This window comes from Peromyscus eremicus, chromosome 6, assembly GCF_949786415.1.
Source record: "Peromyscus eremicus chromosome 6, PerEre_H2_v1, whole genome shotgun sequence".
NCBI classification, from domain to species: Eukaryota; Metazoa; Chordata; class Mammalia; order Rodentia; family Cricetidae; genus Peromyscus; species Peromyscus eremicus.
This window is the reverse complement of record NC_081421.1, coordinates 68388138-68406790: the sequence shown is the minus strand read 5'-3', so window position 1 is coordinate 68406790 and position 18653 is coordinate 68388138. Positions and strand designations below refer to the sequence as shown.

At 46.3% G+C, this 18653-nt stretch overlaps 1 protein-coding gene and 1 long non-coding RNA gene across 5 annotated transcripts in view; one reads left to right on the top strand and one right to left on the bottom strand.

Annotated features, from left to right (window-relative positions):
* Position 1: 1 nt before the first annotated feature.
* Positions 2–18653, bottom strand: part of Pi4kb (phosphatidylinositol 4-kinase beta) — a 34501-nt gene continuing 15849 nt past the window's right edge. For 2 of the 4 annotated variants that reach the window (XM_059265808.1, XM_059265809.1), the window contains 10 exons: positions 14848–15075; positions 13780–14007; positions 11445–11554; positions 10749–10853; positions 10452–10575; positions 8089–8354; positions 2232–2364; positions 1882–2002; positions 1249–1311; positions 2–876 (listed from right to left, as the gene is read on the bottom strand). In XM_059265808.1, coding sequence (XP_059121791.1) covers positions 695–876; positions 1249–1311; positions 1882–2002; positions 2232–2364; positions 8089–8354; positions 10452–10575; positions 10749–10853; positions 11445–11554; positions 13780–14007; positions 14848–15075 — 1560 coding nt within the window. In that variant the 3' untranslated portion in view covers positions 2–694. The remainder of the gene's footprint in view (positions 877–1248; positions 1312–1881; positions 2003–2231; positions 2365–8088; positions 8355–10451; positions 10576–10748; positions 10854–11444; positions 11555–13779; positions 14008–14847; positions 15076–18653) is intronic. The other 2 variants (XM_059265810.1, XM_059265811.1) reach the window with 1 other exon arrangement.
* Positions 3516–13236, top strand: LOC131913266 (uncharacterized). The gene is made up of 4 exons (XR_009379852.1): positions 3516–4342; positions 4873–5080; positions 8202–10676; positions 11277–13236. It is a non-coding gene; the product is annotated as an uncharacterized LOC131913266 (long non-coding RNA).

The window sequence follows — 18653 nt, the reverse complement described above, 5'->3', positions numbered from 1 at the left end:
ATGGCTAACTAAGGACTTTATTTCAAACAAAAATTAAAAATAAAAAAATTGAGAGCTATTTCCCTGGGTGTGAGGAAAGGATCAGGGTAAGAAATTCCCCGTGGCTAGGCCAAAACCCTCAAATATATTAGAGGGATTGTGGCAATTCCCTTCCTTAACCCCATGATGGGGAACCTCAGCAAGTGCAGGACCCTACGGCAGAACCCACCTGGCAGGGGGAATGTGGGCTGGGGTCAGCCCCTGGGAGGGACAGAGATGGGCAGCAGCATGGTCAAACATAGGATTCCATCCTAGGTACCAGGAACCCACTCCTCCTCCCATCTTGCTTGGACCCAGGGAAGACACGCCAGTTTGTAGAAAGAACCTCTGAGACTCTGGAGAGGGGAAGGCGGCCCCCGTCCTCCTCATGTTCGTGATCCCCTCTTCTCTGGGGGCAGTGAGTCCTGGGGTCTGTCAGGTGGTAATACTGACAGCAGGAGGTGGGGAAGCCCCAGCAAGTCCGGACCCCACAGCTGGCTCTCCTACCCTCTGGCAAGCTCTCATGGTTACCACATGATCCTTTGTATTTCTTGCCTTCCATTTCCCTTGGGTAGGTGGTTAGGTAGGTAGGGTTTTGTGATTTGGGGTTTCTTAGGCAAAGGTCCTCCTAGGGAGGGTGCCTTCAGTCCCACCACTTCTAGGCCTGAGAAGGGTGTCACATGATGCCATTGGTGAGGTACTGGAAGCCATCGTAGAGTTTGGTGGTGATGGACCTCATGCTGCCATCTACCATCTGCTCCACCAGCAGCTGGAGCTGCTCCTCAGTCATGCTCATGTGGAACCTCTCTTTGAGGTTGCGAATGGTACTGGAGCCGTGGAAGCAAGGAAGCTGAGAACCTGGGGGGAAGCAGTGGCAATTAAGTCTTGTGGACAGTTAAGAAGGCAGGCTAGTAGTAACCACAGGGAATAGCGCTAGAAGTATATAAAGTACTCCTTCCCTCCCCACCACAGGGATCCCTGGTGGTGTACAGCAACTCTGCTTGTGCAGAGAAAAGCAACTGGGAGGCCTTCAGTCCATCCTCATCCCATATTCCTTAGTTCTCTATGTGCAAGTATGTGGGTAGAACAGGGAAAAGCAAGCCCACAGTATCCCCCAGTAAGCACTGCAGGGAAGTCTTGGGGCCCAGAGGGGAGGCTGGGAAAAGACTGGGAACGGGCCCTGCACTTATCTGGTTGCAGGCCTCTGCCTATGCTAGGTCTGACACTCACAGATGACCTGGGCCACCGTCACCACGGGGCCAGAGAGAGATGCTCCTGAGCACCGGCGGCAACCTGTGGGGTACGGGCAAGGATGGGGAGGAGACTGGCAGCTTAGGTGGGGTAAATGTCTGGAAGTTTTTTTTTTTTTTCCAGGGGTGGGGGGATAAGAGGAAGCCCAGAGAAATTGGGGTGGGGGCGACTCCTGTGCAAGTGACTGAGGGACTGGGGAAGCAGCAGAGTGAAAGGTAAAAGATGAGAGGCAGAAGAACTCAGTTCAGAGCAGGACAGGTTAGTAGGGAAAGGAAGGCAGCTTGAAGTGGCGGCTGAGGCCAGGGCAGTCAGGTCGAGTGTGACAGGAAACAAGTGGTAGAAGCACTAGAATTAGCAGAGGAGGAGACTGGAAAGACCAGGAGGCTGAAGATGGGCGTTTTCCCCATGAGGGTACCTAAGAGCTTCTTGCTGTTCCTTTCCTCTTGCCCCCACCCCCACCCCCGAGTGAAGAAGAGTGTTCTAAAGGGGGAATGGAAACCCCCTGAGAAACCCTCCCCAACCTGAGTCTTGAGGTGGGCTCAACTTCCTAAAAGTTCTAAGTCCCAGGCAATTCAACCTGAGGCAGCCCAGGCCCTGGACCCCCAGCCGCACCTTGCTGCATGATCTCCACAATCTGCACCACCTTGTCCATATGCTTCCGAGCCGCAATCAGGCCTTGCAGCATGAGCATCTTGTAGTAGTTGAACATGTCGCCGTTCAGGCCGCCCATTACCTGAAAGTGAGTCGAGAGTGTGCACAGGAATTCTGGTGGGCCTCCCAGAACTAACTTAAGGCAATCATGGTAGATTTCACTATTTTCACAAGAAAGCTCCTAGGAAATCCTGCCTCAAACTGACTTACTGCCATTTCTGTTCTGTTCCTTCCTGATTTGGGGGAGCCCATCAGCTCTTCCTCTCAGGAAGAACACAGTGACCCCTAGAAGCACCTCTTTTTTGACTCACATCCACAAACTCAGTGGTCAGCTTAAAGGCTGATGTCTCGAAGCCCAGGTTTCGGGGTGAGCTGGAGAGAATGAAGCCAAAGTCGATGTGGATGATGTGACCTTCTGCGTCCAGAAGGATGTTCCCATTGTGTCTGAGGAAGGGGAGGAGGAAGAGGCAACAGTAAGTTTGGCTTAAGTAGCTCTCAAGCTGCAACACTGGCCTCACCATACGGGACAGGGGAGGCCCCAGCCATGTTTCCTGTTGTAAGTCTGGGTCAATTTCCTAGGACCTAAAGCTAGCAACAAAAAGGAAGTCAGAAAACTACAAAGAAAAACTGGGTATGAAATTCAATTATCAGCTTAATAAAAATAGTTTAAAGATTATCAGAGGGCTGAGCATGTAGCTTTGTTGGAAGAGTGCTTGCCTATCATGCAGGAAGTCGTGGTTCCTAGCTTTGTCCCTAACAACATAAACTGAATGTGAATAATGGCACTTGCCTATAATTTCAGCACTTAGGAGGTGGAGGAGCCTGAGTTGAGGGTCATCCTCAAATACAAAGAGTTTGAGGCCAGACTGCAATACATGCTAGTTTCCCAAAAATTATACTTCTAGTACCCAGACTTGAGCTTGACTTAGTAGTAAACACAGATGTCTCCAGTAGCTAGCTGTCTAAATAGGGGGAAGCCCTCATTCAGTATCAATTTCCCTGTTTTATTTTTTTGAGACAGGGTCTCACTATATAGCCCCAGCTGGTCTGGTACTCACTAGGTAGACCAAATTGGCCTCAAACTACAGAGTCACCTGCGTCTGCCTCCTGAGTGCTGGGATTATTTTAATTTTTAATCATACCACTGTAGAACCAAAGCCCTATCAGTACGGAACACCAATTAGAAGCAAGCAGGCTGAGTATAACTTATTTTGTATTTGTGTGTATCCATGTTCATGTGGATATACACATGTGGAGGCCAGAGGTCAACCTAAGGCATTGTTCCTTAGAAGCCATCTACTTTTTTTTTTTGAGAGACGGGGTCTTACTACGTAGCCCTGCCTGGCTGGTCTGTACTCATTAAACTGACCTCAGACTTTTTAGAGATCCACCTGCCTCTGCATCCTAAATACTGGGATTCCTAGAGCAGCTTGCCCAGGGAATCCTTTGGTGTCTGCTTGTGCTGTCACACCTGGCTTTTTAATGTGGGTTCTGGTATTGAACTCAGGTCCTCTTGATTTTATAGCAGTAACTTTATGGACTGAACTATCTCCCCAGTTCCCCCCCCCTCCGCCTTTTTTTTTTTTTTTTTTTTTTAAAGAACTGTTACACTGCAGCCTAGGCTGGTCTGGAACTTATTATTGTGGCCCAAGTCAGCCTCAAACTCATGGCAGTCCTCCCTCAGCATCCCAAATGCTAAGATTTATACAACTGAGCCATCACGTCTGGCTGAGAAGAGTTTAAATATACAACAGCGTGGGGGCAGATCACTTACATAAAGAACCTTAGGAGAAGTATACTACAGGCCAGCTGCAGGGAAGAAGAGTTAAGGGGATAAATCCCAGGTCTTTGGGAGTCCCACATTAATGGCTAGGAAGAACAATTGACATGCTAAGCATGTGAGGGAGGCCTGGCCTAGTCTGCATAACCAGCCTTCCACTATCAATAGAAGCTTTGTTAGGCTGAGCACTCAAGCCCCATCTGAGGGCCATCTTGTCTGAGTTGGTCAGGCTGGCTCAAAGAGGAGGGGTGCAAAGAGCACGACCACCTGAGTCCTCCAGCTGTGGAAAGCACTGACAAAGTAGCATGCCCACACCATCCCGAGAGCCAGAGCAGACAGGTGACCCCCAGCCCAGCCCCCAATGTCCCAAAGCCAGGAATAGGCAGTTCCTCTCATTCTCTTAACTACCAGGGATGGCTTCTACCTGGAAAGCTGCCTTAGGGCTCTTTTTTAAATGAAGGGTTTTTGTTTTGTTTTTAATTGTCTTAATTTTCTGTTTTCTTATGTCTTGACAGTGACATTTTTGGGGATAAATTAAACAATGCATTCCTATTTCACCGTTTAAAACTCAGAACGTAACGAATTCCACTTATTGGAAATTCATGCTGTTAGAGATCCCCGAAGCACACTGAATAAAAGGAGGTACGTTTCTTGGTTGCACCAGTGCAGTGGACGTGCTCTTTCAGTTCCCCAAGTGACGGTTTTGTCAGATTTCCCTCAGACCTACTAAGATCTTAATGCAGGAATAACAGAGTGAACACTTTCTAGAAATAAAAGGAGGAAGTGAATCTTAACAAATAATACATGAAAATTATTATTTTGGCCCAAATAGGTCCCACCGTTGTTGAGCTAACTTTCCCCTGATAGGCAGAGAGACCCATAACTGCACCAGTACCGAAAGCTGGTTACCTCTTTGTAGCCTCAGCTGTGAATGAGAAAAACTTTCCATATTCAAACTATACACATGGAATGTGACCTGAAAAATAAGTCCATATGCCTTTGCTGTTTTTTTTGTTTTTTATTCTGAGACAGTCTCATTACCCAAGCTGGTCTGGAACATATGAGGATGACCTTGAACTTCTGATCTTCCTTCTGCTATCTCCCAAGTGTGTGCCAGTATGCCTGGTTTTATGGGATGCTGGAGACTGAACCCTGGTCTTTATGTATTTTAGATAAACTCTACCAACTGAGCTACATTCTCAGTCTTCCCCAGCCCACCCCCCTTTTTAAAAAGCAGTGTTGGGGAGATGGCTCAGCAGTAAAGATCACTGGCTGCTCTTCCAAAGGACCAAGGTTTGATTCTCAGCACCCACGTGGCAGCTCACTGTAACTCCAGTTCCAGGGGATCTGACACCCTCTTCTGGCCTTTGTGGACACCAGGTACGAACATGGTGTGCAGACATACTTGCAGGCAAAACACACATAAAATAAAAATGTAATAAAAAATAAGCTCTGGCAAATTCTATTAAAGAAAAAATTTGAACGGCTTACTCTTCCTAGGCTTGTTCTGGCAGGCTTGTATTGATATTAAAAATCACCTGATTGATGGCAGTGCATACTCTGTAGCATATTCTGCATGCTATACCCAAATATTATTGCCACTGTAGTGATAGACGAGTTTTGGCTAACATGGCACAGTCCTCTATTTCAGACTTGCTTAAAGCAGGATAGTTGTTGGTGAGGATGACCAATTTTGCTTTGCCTTGTGTGACCATGTTAAATGTGTGTGATTTTTTTGTTTGTTTCTCTCTGTAACAGCTCTGGATGTCCTAAAACTCACTTTGTAGACCAGGCTGGCCTTGAACTCAGAGATCTGCCTGCCTCTGCCTCCGGACTCCTGGGATTAAGGGCGTGCGACACACACACACTTGGCGAGTGTGTGTGATTTTATAATAAGGCCTACAGTTGATCAACACCAACAACTTTCTTTTCTTTATAGCCTCCATCTTGTGAGATGATTCCCAGTATTCTTTTCTTTTCTTTTATAAAAAATTCCCTATGTAGCTAGGATGATCTTAAACTTCCTGCCTGTACCTCCCAGTGTCAATGTGTTAAATGGGAGATCAAACCCAGAGCATCGTGCATGCTAAGCAAAGCGTTCTTCAACCTGAGCTACAACACCAACTCACATCCATTCTTTTTTAAGTTAGTAGGAATAGTTCATCAGGGGCTGGAGAGGTGGTTCAGCAGTGAAGAGCACTGGTTGTTCTTCCAGAGGACCCAGGTTCAATTCCCAGCACCCACACAGTGGTTAACAACCATCTTTATTCTCAAGGGATCTGATGCTATCTGGCTCTGTTGGGCACATTGTGCATGGTGCACAGACATACATGCAGGTAAAACTCGTACATTGGGGGAAAAACGGTCAGCAACTTCCTGCCACACCAAAGGGACAGACTTTCATCCAAACATTTTCTTTTGGTAGTGTTATTTATTATCTGTTTTATTATTTTTACATATCAGTTTCTAAAGTGAAATTCCTGAGATCTAACTAGTGCTAGCTTCCCTGTTCCTCACTTACTCAATCCTGTAGCTGAGCCCTGGGCTTCAAAATTCTGGGTTCAAAATCCCGAAGCTCAGGACAGTCTAAAGCTTGCCATCAAGATCCTTATGGTTACACTCCTACAGCTCTCTCTCTCACACACACACACACACACACACACAGCCCTTCTTGCTTGGTAGGCCTGGCAGGGTGGAATGACCATAGGCTCCCAAGCTACTACTGACCCTTGGCTTCCTCATGAGGGAGCACTTACTTCACAAGGTTTTCACTTAATGTAGTGAGGCCATGGTCATATGTGATATACAGTCACTAAATAGATAATGCTAGATTCCGAGAAGCTGCTTGCCTGACTAATGTTAATGGGTTGCCGTGTCACTGGAAGCCCTGGAAGCACATTTCTTTCTAAAATTTATTTTTTTAGTGTTACCATGTGTGTATATTTGTATGTGTGCACATGCTACAGAACATGTCAGGGTGTCCGTGTGGAGGTCAGTTGACAACTCTGGAGTTGGTTCCAGGGACTGAGCAATAGCTTTAACCACTAAGCCAACTTGCTAGGGAGAGCTGCAACCAACAGGAGCATTCAGGCCCCAGACCTCAAACCACTTGCCTGGAGATACTAAGACTGCAGAGCATAGGTAGTGCCATTATCAATGCTTCACCTATGTGAAGACGGGCTTCATAAAAATGATGTGATAGTGAAAGAAATGACAGTCTAGGCAGAACAAGAGATACTTAAGGACTGTGCAAACTGGGGACTGGAGAGATGACTCACGGTTAAGGGCACTCACTGGCTGCTCCTCCAGAAGATGAGGAGTTACTTTTTAGCACACATGGAGGCTTACAGCTACCTGTAACTCCAGTCCCAGAGGATCCCATGCTCTCTTACGGCCTCTACTGGCACTAGGCATACACATACATGCAGGAAAAACACCCATACACATAAAAAACAAAAGTTTGGGAAATCAGGTTGGAATGAGAAGAAAGGAAAGCTTGTGACTGGGGATTTCAAGTTTATCTCCATGGTCTCCCTCATCCTTTCCTTTCTTTTTTATTTTTTTTTATTTTTATTTTATTTATTTATTTTTTTTTATTTTTTGGTTTTTCGAGACAGGGTTTCTCTGTGTAGCTTTGCGCCTCTCCTGGAACTCACTTGGTAGCCCAGGCTGGCCTCGAACTCACAGAAATCCGCCTGGCTCTGCCTCCCGAGTGCTGGGATTAAAGGCGTGCGCCACCACCGCCCGGCTCATCCTTTCCTTTCTGTTTTGAGTCACTGACTACCTTTGTGTCAGGCTCCATTATCTTCTGCTTTCTTGTTAAGGATGCAGTCACACTAACCTTCAATTCACCCACAGCACCATATGGCATCTACAGATCAGAACATATCATTCCTATCCTGCAGAATAAAATTCTTGCCGATCATGGTAACACAGGCCTTTAATCCCAACACTCAGGAGGCAGAGGCAGGAAGATCTCTGTGAGTTCAAGACCAGCTTGGTTTACATATCAAGTTCCAGGAACTCAGGGATACATAAAATGATCCTTTCTCAAAAAACAAAATCCCCCAAACTCTTCAGTCTCATAACGAAGGACTGGTGTCATTGCCTGCTACCCGGGGTTTGATCCCAATGGAACGTTTCCTTATCTTTCCTCCACAGCTCAATCTGCCCTTGTTCTCCCTCACCCTTTCTCTACTCATTCAAGTCTTTCCTACGTCCTCTGTTTCTGTCCTCATTTCCGCCAGCACGCATCAGTCTGCCTCTTTGGCTTAATGTCACACAAACAAATCTTTCCTAAAAAGATGTTTCATCAACTGAGGAACTACATGTGAAGGAAAGGAGAAGACCCTTGTGAAAGATTAGGATGAAGGGCACAAGCCACTTACCTGTCCTTGACTTGCAACAGGTAGCAGACCAAGCAGTAGCCAGCACAACTTTGCACAAAATTGCGCTGGGCACTGAGGAAAGCCTCAGTGGTGTAACTGCCATGTTCCTGTAGGAAGTAATCGAGCAAGGAGAGCTGTGACTGTTTCTTCACCTGGTGGATGGACACAGCGTTGACGACGGGTTCAATCATGCCGCTGTCGGCGGAGATCACGAGAATCTTATATGGCTTGATCCACAGAGGCACTCGCTCCTGCTCCCAAATGGACTGTGAAGAGACACAAAGGCACCGAGAGTGGCTCATCTGTCTCCAGATCAGAGAAGAAGAAATAAAATTTCCTTCTCCTCAATCTCTCCCTTGGTATCTTGAACATTAAGCAAGACTCACTGACCTACTAAGAACCAGGAAGTTTTTTGAGACAGGGACTCATATAGCCCAGGCTAGCCTTGAATTCCTGATCCCCATCTCCACTTTACACATTCTAGGATTACAGGTGTATGCAACCACAAATAACAGAACCAGGAAGTTTGAAAAGGAAGTCCAGGGCCTGGCAAAGGGAGGAAACTACACATAGAGGTTAATATGAGTTTGAATAACAAGAACAAAAATTAAAAAAATGGAGTTTTAGGGGCAGAGAAAGCATCTCTAGAAAATGAAAATATGGAGCTGGAGAGATGGCTCAATGGTTGAGAGCACTGGTTGCTCTTCCAGAGGACCTGGGTTCAATTCCCAGCACCCACATGGCAGCTCACACCTGTGTGTAACTCCAGTTCCAGAGCTTCTGACACCCTCACACAGCCATACATGCAAGCAAAACACCAATGCACATAAAATAAAAATAAATTATAAAAATTTAAATACTACTGGATGTAGTGGCATAAGCCTGTATTTCCAATATGTGGAAGGCAGAAGCAGGAGGATCAGGAGTTTGAGGCCAGTGTTTACAAGTGAGAGTCAGAGGTCAACCTGAGCTACATGAGATCCTGTCTCAAAAACAAAACAAAAAATGCAAGTACTTAAGCCATGTGTCACATACTGTAACCCTAGTATTGGGAAGCTGAGGGAGGAGGTAGTGGGGTGTGGTACAAGGACAGTTGACATTGGCTGAGAGTACAGAGGGTACAAAGCAAGGAACATCTGGCTGAGGCTATAAGTGAGGTCCTTTCTAAAAACAAAACCAAAACCAGGACAAAGTTCAAGCCACCTCTACCCCTCAAAAAACCTACAAACAAGCCAGTCGGTGGTGGCACACACCTTTAATCCCAGCACTTGGGAGGCAGAAGCAGGTGGATCTCTGAATTTGAGGCCAGCCTGGTCTACAGAGCAAGTTCCAGGACAGCCAGGGCTACACAGAGAACCCTTGTCTCGAAAAACCAAAAAAAGAAAAAAAAAAAAAAACAACAAAAAACCCCAACCAAACAAACAAAAACTACAAATATTACAAAGCACTGGATTGAACAGGTGAAGCCTCTTGCAGGTCACCAACCCAGGCAGACCAGGTGATCAGTATCTCAACACAGTATAGCCAGGCCCATCAGTTCACACCTGTAATCCTATTACTCAAGCTGAGGTATGAGGATTGTCATGAATTCAAGGCCAGCCTGAACTACATAGTGAGACCTTGTCTCAAAAAGACAAAGCAAAGGCTAGAGAGATGGCTCAGGGGTTAAGAGCACTTCCTGCTCTTGCTTAGGATTTTAGTTCAGTTCCTACCACCCATGTGGCTTCTCACAACTGTAACTCTAGTTCCAGGGGGATCAGACACCCTGTTATGGTCTCTATGGATACTGTACACATACATGCATGGAAAACACCCATACACATGAATAAAAATGAATAAATATTTTTTAAAAAAGACAAAACAAAACCCAAATGCTTGAGCACAGAATAAATCCATCCAACCCAGATCATTTGGGAAGTTCTGATTTCAGGCACAAACCCAAAGCCCAGTGGTGCATGCATTTAACCCAGCACTTGGGAGGTGAGGGCAGAAGGATCAAGAGCGCAAGGCCACCTTTGCTATAACTGGGTTCGAAGCTAGCCTGAACCACGTGAGACCCTACGTGAAATCACACTCCTCGGTCAAAAAAAGAAACTGACATTCAGTGGTCAGAACAGGGCAGAACATGTAGCTCCAGAAAGAACCAACAGAGGCCGCCCTAGAGCTCTTCATCTTGTGGCTGTGGTTCTCTGGGGAAAGACAAGCCAGTTTCAGTTTAACTTTCCCATTCAGACCTGGGTAGAAGCGGTGCCGGTGCTGGGCAGAGAGCTCCCTGAGAAAGCCTGTGTGGTCCCTGGAGCGCTGGGGATGCACCCAGTTTTTCATTGCTCCTTTCCCTGTGCGTTTTTGTTTCCTTTCCTCACCTGCAGTTGCTTCAACACCTGGAAAGCCAGCAGCTCCTGCCGAAGGTCATCTCCACATTTGACAATGACTGACAGGAGCCGCCAATTGGGAAGATGGCCGTAGGGGGAGCCTTCTCTGATCCTCCTATGAAGAAAGAAGAGCCAGGGTGACGCCAGGATAAGGACTCAGGCAGCAGTGGAAGTCTCATGGAGTGTTTAGAGGTGAAAGGCATTGGGGAGGATGAAGTAAGCACCTGAAGATGCCTTGGAGCTCTGAGAGGAGTACCGAGACTACTCTCTACCCTCTACCCTCCTCACCGCACTTTCTCCTGCCAGGGCTCTTTGAGGGCGACTGCAGAAGGGTCTTCGGGGTCTCGTTTGAAGGCTGTGGGAGTGTGAGCCAGCTGTTCTGAAAGGCGCCGTCTAGCAGGAAGAAAATACACAATTTATTTGGAAGAGTTATTTCAGAGCTGCAATGCCTTTGTCCCCTTTTCCTTGCCACTGTTCCTAGAAGCATAATCAACAGCACTATTTTGCTGACCTGGTAGTTTGTGATCATGCAAAGAACCTGGCTTTCTTCATTCCTTTATCCCAATATTGATTCAGAAAGGGTATGACTCCAGAATCTGCACGTCTAATAAGGTCTCCTCTCTCCCCTCAAAGTGAAGGATACAATTTTGAGATCTCACTTTGATTCTTGGTTTTGGGTTTTTTCGTGGTGCTGGGAACTGAACCCAGGGCCTTGCACATGCTAGTCAAGTGCAACATTGAGAAGCAATGCTTAAATGCCCTCTGAGGCACTGTCTTCTTTTTGGAACTCTCATAAAATATCATTTCTTTTTGTAGTAGCTCAAGCAATGCCTCAAGTATGGTGGCCCGAGGATGAGGACAGAATAATGAGATAAAGGAGAAAGACACAGGCTGACAGCTGGTGACTGGACACAGGAGAGGGATAAAGTGACAAGCAGAGCCTGGAGAAGAGGTTAAATGAAGGCTGATGTGATCTGGCCATACCGGATGTCCCCTGCTGCAATGAACACAGGCTCCTTGCTCTCCTGGCTGGTGATGCTGTCCACCGAGAACTGGGAGATGTTGTCACAGCTGTTGGTATGCACTTCAGGGAGCTGGGAAGAGCAGGTCAGAGGTGCTAAACACAAGATCCCTCTTGCCCGCTGATCACTTGCCCTGACTGTGGCGTACAGGCCTACCGCTTCATTCCAGACTGCTCCCAAAGTCACCGTGGTTCCACACCATTATGGCCTTCTGGAGTTATAGATCTCACAGTGGTGTTCTCAAAGTGTGAACTACTCCATCATAATTCATGGAGATGGGTAGGAAATGCAGATTCTCAGATCTCACCATCAGTCTAAATTGGAACTACTGGGAATGAAATCTAGAAGCTAGATTATAGCAAATTTTTCAGAATACCCCCAACACCCTCAAGTTTGTACACCATTGCCACAACTTTTGCAGAAATCGTATAGATTTCTTTGACTAGTTCTTCAATTTTTTTGTTTTGTTTTTTCGAGGCAGGGTTTCTGTGTGTGTAACTCTGGCTGTCCTGAAATTTGCTCTGTAGACCAGGCTGGCCTTGAACTCACAGATCTGCCTGCCTCTGCCTCTCAAGTGCTGGGATTAAAGATATGCACCATCACCGCCCGGCTTTTTTTTCTTTTTTGAGACAGGGACTCACGTTTCTCAGCCTGGCCTCAAATTCCTGCCTTTCCTGCTTCCACTTGGGTGCTGGGACGGCAGGTGAGCCTCCACATCCACCTTCCTCTTTTCAGCCTGACCCTCTAACCCACTTCTTACTGCAATGCTTCTGCCAGCTAATCCACTTGTGCATCTTCATTTTTCTCCTTGAATCACTATGTCTAACCTCGACTTGACTGTAAACAGATAGAGATCTGTCTTTTTCACCAAATGCTGCTACATAAAATCCTGCTCTGCTTGCCTTTCTATAACCCCAGAATGAAGCTGGAATTTCTTCCCACAGCCAACAGGACTGAATGAGTGCATGGCTTGTCAGGTCGTGTCACCCTCTCCAGCCTCATTCGTCACTGCTTCTCACCTCATACTACACATCCAATGCATACAAGTTTCTTTCAGTTCCTATCATGGAACTGAAATCCATGCTCCATTTTCTCTTTCAGTCTTTGTACACATTCATTCCTCTGTCTGAATGTTCTTTGTTCTTCTAATTCCAACCATGCTTCAGGCCTCGGCTGAAAGACTACTTCCTCCAGGAAATCTTTTGACTCCCACCCCAAGTCTGGAGTAAGAACCAACTCTGGGTACTTCCATAATGTCTCATGCTCCCCACGACAGTGCAGATCACACCATACTACAAAAAAACTACCAGCTGTCTGGTCTGATTCTCTGTTAGGTCATAAATTCCTTGCAGGTATAAGCCAAGTCTTGTTCACTAGCATACAGTACTCAGGTGTGGAACACAGAAAGCCCTCCATAAACTTTTTTTCTTTTTAATTTTTCAAGAAGGGTACAGACTGGGCTCAAATTCTCTATATAGCCAAGGCTTGCCTTAACCCCAAACCTTCTGCCTCAACCTTTTAGGTGCTGGGATTATAGCTGTAAGTCACTACACACAGATATTAATATTTCTCTCTTTTTAAAATATTTATGTATATATGTGCACCATGTACATACAGTGTCCACAGAGGCCAGAAGAGGGCAGATGGTCCTCTAAAACTGGAGTTACAGACAGTTGTGAGCCACTACAAAGGCACTGGTAACTGAACCCAATTCTCTACAAGAGCAGTCAGTGCTCTTACTGTGAGCTATGTCTCCAGCCCGTTTATATATATATATATATATATATATATATATATATATATATATATATAATTTATTTATTTTTGGTTTTTAGAGACAGGGTTTCTCTGTGTAACAGCCCTGGCTGTCCTGGAACTCACTTTGTAAACTGGGCTGGCCTCGAACTCACAGACCTGCCTGCCTCTGCCTCCCAAGTGCACCACCACTGCCCAGTTCCCTTATGTATTTGACTGAATGCATGCATGGCTTCTCAGTCTCTGCTGATCAAAATCAACTTTATGTAGCAGGTGTCCATAAATGTTCTATTACATTTCCCTCCTCGCCTAGTCTAGATGTTCCTCCTCACATTCAATCTGAGTCCCTCCTGCAGGGGAACAAGCTTGAACCTATTCCAACCAGTTGTTCAGAGCTTCTCCTCCTCACACCCCTCACTCCCTACAACACTCATCTGGGTGCCTGCCACCCTCCGCTAACAAGTGTGTTATCCCAAATGTATTAAAAGCTCCTAGAGAACAGGTGCTGGGCCCCCAGTGTTGTCTCCTTGGCGCTACCTCACCTCCACCTGTAGCTCGCCTATATCATCCACCGACCAGGCTTCATCATCATTGTCATAATTGGGCACTGTGCTGAAGCTGCCAGCCCGCTGCTCATGAGTGATACCACATTCAGGCAGGTTCTCTACGGACCGTGTGCTCCGAATTCGGTTCTCAGGAATCCGGGCAGGAACACTAGTTGTGTCGAAGTTTTCACATTCAAGAACTTCCACGTAGATCAGGTAGGGAGCCTGGGTGGGTGGGTGGGGGAAGACAGCATTTGCCACTACCTCCCCGTCTAAATTTCATTGACATAGTTCTTTTTGTTCCAACCCTCAACAGCAGTCCCTTCTGACTGTGAGCAACATGCACAGGTGGGCACTTGTGATACCACCTGCATAAAACATTTGGGGGAAGGGTACTGCAAAGGCTTCCACGCTTATCATCAGGACTTCAAATGCACACGTACAATTTGGAAAACTGTTCCAACTGTCAATGGCAGTTGAAGCTCTGTGGGCTTATGCTAAAGTCGGGGCCCAGGGAAGTAGACACAAAAAACTGGATAAAGCGATATGTGTCCCAAGGAGAACCCTAATTTTCAATACTTCCTCTGAGAGGAGAATCTGAACCATGAGCACCATCATTCCTGTAAGCAGACAAACACAGCTTATTTTTTCTAGTATGAATTGGGCATATTTCTTTCCTTTCCACCCACTTTGATCAAAAAAGTCTTATAAAAAATGTCCCTTTACCCACATGGTGGTTGTACCTGGATAGCCTGAAAGTCAGAGAGGCTGGAAGTTTGGAAGAACTTCTCAAAGGAGGACAAGGAATGGGTGGGAAGCCATTCTCCTCAAGGATGGCATGAGGTAAACTGGAATTGGGCTACTTTGGCCCATAAAAGCAAAACCCAAGAAGTCAGGCAGGAGGGTTCTTGGGTTCTGAGCATCACAGGAGCAATGAGGTAGAGTCACGGTTAACACATGCACCATAAACTAAAAAGTCTCCAGCATGCTGGTAGGGAACAAAGCCTGAGGAATCAAGGGAATGCAGTCAGATGAAGGGAAGGGTCTAGGCCAGAACCCACTTACCTTGTCCTTGGAATTGAGGACAACAGCTTGTGTGTGGGGCACACGGACCACGTGGTGGTCAAAGCCAGCAGTGGGCAGCCAGACTCGGGCAGGGAGTTTATGGTTAAGCAGGGAGAGCTCTGAGATCAGCCTTTGTGTTTTCTGCTCTTTAGTTGGGAGCGTGGCTAGCCGTTTGCCGATTGCCATCAAGGACTTGATAAATTCTCGTTCAGGGGCCAGCCGGACAGGCTACAGAGGGTTGGGATGAAACAAAAGATGGTAAAGATGACATTGGAAAAGCAGCCTATCCCTCTTATTTGCTTCTGGCCAGGGCCTCAGTATTTAAAGAACCCCAGGAAAGGGGCGACCTTTGGCCATGGTAGGAATTTCCACCCTCCTCCTCTCAGTTTGAACTGGGAAGAACCAACACATTCCCTTCTCTGAGCTACTTCCTAGGGACCCAAGATGGCCTGAACTCAGCACACTGGGATAGACCATTTTTTTCTTGGACTTGAGTCCTTTCTTAAAGACTGCCCTAAGCCTTTGGTGCAGGCAAGGGGACAAGGTCTAGAGAGGCCACCCAGGACCTCAGACAGAAGAGCTCATACTCATCTGAAGAACAGGGTTATCCCTTCTCCTGTCTGGGCCCTCAGGCTGGCTGTGCCAAAGGGCTCTGCCAGACCTCACAAGACTAGGAAAAGTGGCCTGAATCAGTATTTCTCCTTTCAAAGAAGAAAAAGGTTCTTCATCCTAAAACTTCTGTTGTTCTCCATGGCACATAACCCAGTTACCCCACATTCTCGTCAGGGCTAAGTACACAAGCAGGGGATGAGAAGAGAATGAGCAAACTGTATTAATGAGGGTATAGCCAGGGGGAAAGATAAGGCAGGGGGAGGGTGGTGCACACAGGTGGATGGAGACAGCAATAGCTCCTTTTAGCCCTTGGTGGCCCTTCTGAAGGCCTGTCTCTAGCAATTACTCCCTGGGTCCTCTTCCCCTGCCTTTCAGAGGCTAGGCTCCCCATTTTAGTTCCCTGTGATAGGCTTGGTTCCTCATGCCAGGTATTTTAGCAGTTCCTAGAATGGCCAAGGTAGGGTGGGGAGAAAGATGGACTCAGATAGACATGATGAAGAGCTCTCCTAGTCTAAGCCTGTCTACCACAGGGACCCTTTTTCAAGACAGCCACAAAGCTGGCCAGAGAGGTGCACACCTCTAATCCTAGCACCTTGAAAGTCAAGGCAAGGAAGATCACAAGTTGGAGGCCAGTGTGGGCTATAGAAAAGAACTTGATTCAAACAAACAAAACCCCCATATGCTGGGCATGGTGACTCACATTCTAGCTCTTGAGAGGCTGAGGCAGGAGGACTGCCACAAATTCCAAGCCAGCCTGAGTTAGTGATTACTAGGTCAGCCAAGACTTAAATACTAAGACCCTGAAAAACCAACAGATATTTACTACACAATTCCGTATTTCATCATGTCTCCTCAGATGTATAAAACAATCTCTCTTCTTATTCTTCCTTTCTGCTCTTCTTATTGAAATAGTATTTCATTTACCAGGCTTTTCACTACTCCCCACCCCCCTCCTTTTTTTTTTTCGGTTTTTTGAGACAGGGTTTCTCTGTGTAACAGATCTGCCTGTCCTGGAACTTTGTAGACCAGGCTGGCCTCAGAACTCTCAGAGATCCACCTGCCTCTGCCTCCTGAGTGCTGGGAGTAAAGGTGTGCGCCACTGCCTGGCTTCTCTTTCTATTTCTTTGCTATTTTTGTTTGTTTGTTTTGTTTTTTGAGACAGGGTTTCTCTGTGTAGTTTTGGTGCCTGTCCTGGATCTCGCTCTGTAGACCAGGCTGACCTCGAACTCACAGAGATTTGCCTGGCTCTGCCTCCCGAGTGCTGGGATTGAAAAGGCATGCACCACGAGCACCCGGCTTTTTTTTTTTTTTTGAGACAAGATCTTGCTATATAGCCCTGTCTGGCCTGGAGCTCACTATATAGACCAGGCTGGCCTTTTAACTCACAGAAATCCTCCTTCTTCTACCTTCTCAGTGGTGGGATTAAAGATGTGTACCACTATACCAAGTCTGCTCACTGTTCTGATAGAGAATTTCTACCTTTACTGCTCATACTACAAGAAAGAAAAAAGAAAAGAAAAAGAACATCTTTTGTTTTCTTTTTTTTTTGAAATTAAGAACAAACTTTATTCAAGACTTCTTTTGTTAATGAAAGTTTTGAGAATTTCATATATGAGTGTACTATATTTATATCACTTCTACCCTTCCCATGTCCCTCCTATTCCCTTTTGAATTCATCATCTCTTCTATAATAAAAATTATTTTTTTGAAAGTAGATTTATTCAGAGTTTGGACACACTGGGAGCAGAAAGACCCAGTTTCTTTCTACCTTTTCTGTAATAGTGTTACAGTATTATAAAAAGATGAAACTACTGGGCATGGAAATTATTTTTGTTTTTGAGACAGGGTCTCACTGTGTAGCTCCAGCTACAGAGATCCACCTGCCTTTGCCTCCCAAGTGCTGAGATTAAAGGCACATACCACCACACCTGGATAAGTCTTTAAAAAATTATTTTATTTTATGTGTATGGGTTTTTTGTCTATATGTCTGTATACCATATGTGTGCAGTGCCTATGGAGGCCACAGAGGGCATCAATCCTCTGAGACTGGAGTTACAGGTGGTTGTGAGCCATCATGTAAGCGCTGGGAATCAAAAGTAAGCCCCCTGGAAGAGCAACCATTGCTCTTAACCATTGAGCCATTTTTTCAACCTCTTATTATTTTATACATCTAATACTAAGTCCAATTAGTGCTGTGCACATGTAAAAGTTTTTATGGCTGACCATTTAGGATTGGGAAACCTATCATGGGGCTTATTCCTGGAGGAAACGGATTCTCTCTCCCCAGCAGCTACTGCCAGCTACTATAGCACTTCATCTAGGGCGGGGCCTTGTTAAGTTTTCCCCACCCAGAGGCTTCTCCTGAGAACTGGGCAATACCATGTCCCCTAGACGTGTGGGATAGGGTCAGGGGGCAAAGGAACCGCACAGCCTCTACTCCATGATGGGAGGAGCTGTGCTGGCTTAGAGCCCTGCACAGCAGCAAGGACGGGAAGCTCTAGGGACAGGGTTGCAGGAGAAAAAGAAAATGGAATTGGACTTCAAGGATCCCTAGAAATATCCTAGGGGCCTAACACAGCCAAAAAAGGATGAGGCCCTGGGTTCCACCCCAGAAAGAGAGGGTGTGTTTATGGAGGGCGATTGAGATCTGAAGACTCATGCCTTTATCTTGATCCCTGAATCCATCCACTCAGGTGGCAAAGGGTCACTGTCCAAAGGACCCTCCACCCCATCCAATTTAGTCACCTCATATTAGAAAAGGCAGACTTCTTTTCCATCCTCAAATCAGCCTTTCAGTTGTAGACCCCTATGTTACCTAGCCAGACTGGACATGACCCCAGGCCTCCAAAAAAGAGGCTCTGCCACATGGGAGGAGAAGGGATCACGATTAAAAGGGGATCAGCACAGAAAATAGAAAACAGTGGGTAGACAAAGAATAAAATGTAAAAAAAAAAAAAAAAAAAAAAAATTTAAATATCCAAACTCCCAGAGGGTCCAGCATTTCCTCTCACGTCTTTGCCAGGAACAAGGTCCAAGACCCTGTAGGACCAGAGGGTCATGGTTTAGTCCAGAGGGAGGAAGAAAGGAGAACAGGGATTAAGGGACATCCTGGGCAGTGGGCTGGGGAAGGGAAGAACTCAGACCTGGAAGAAATGAAGTTAAAAAGGAAAACCAGTTGTGGGAAGGCAAAACTT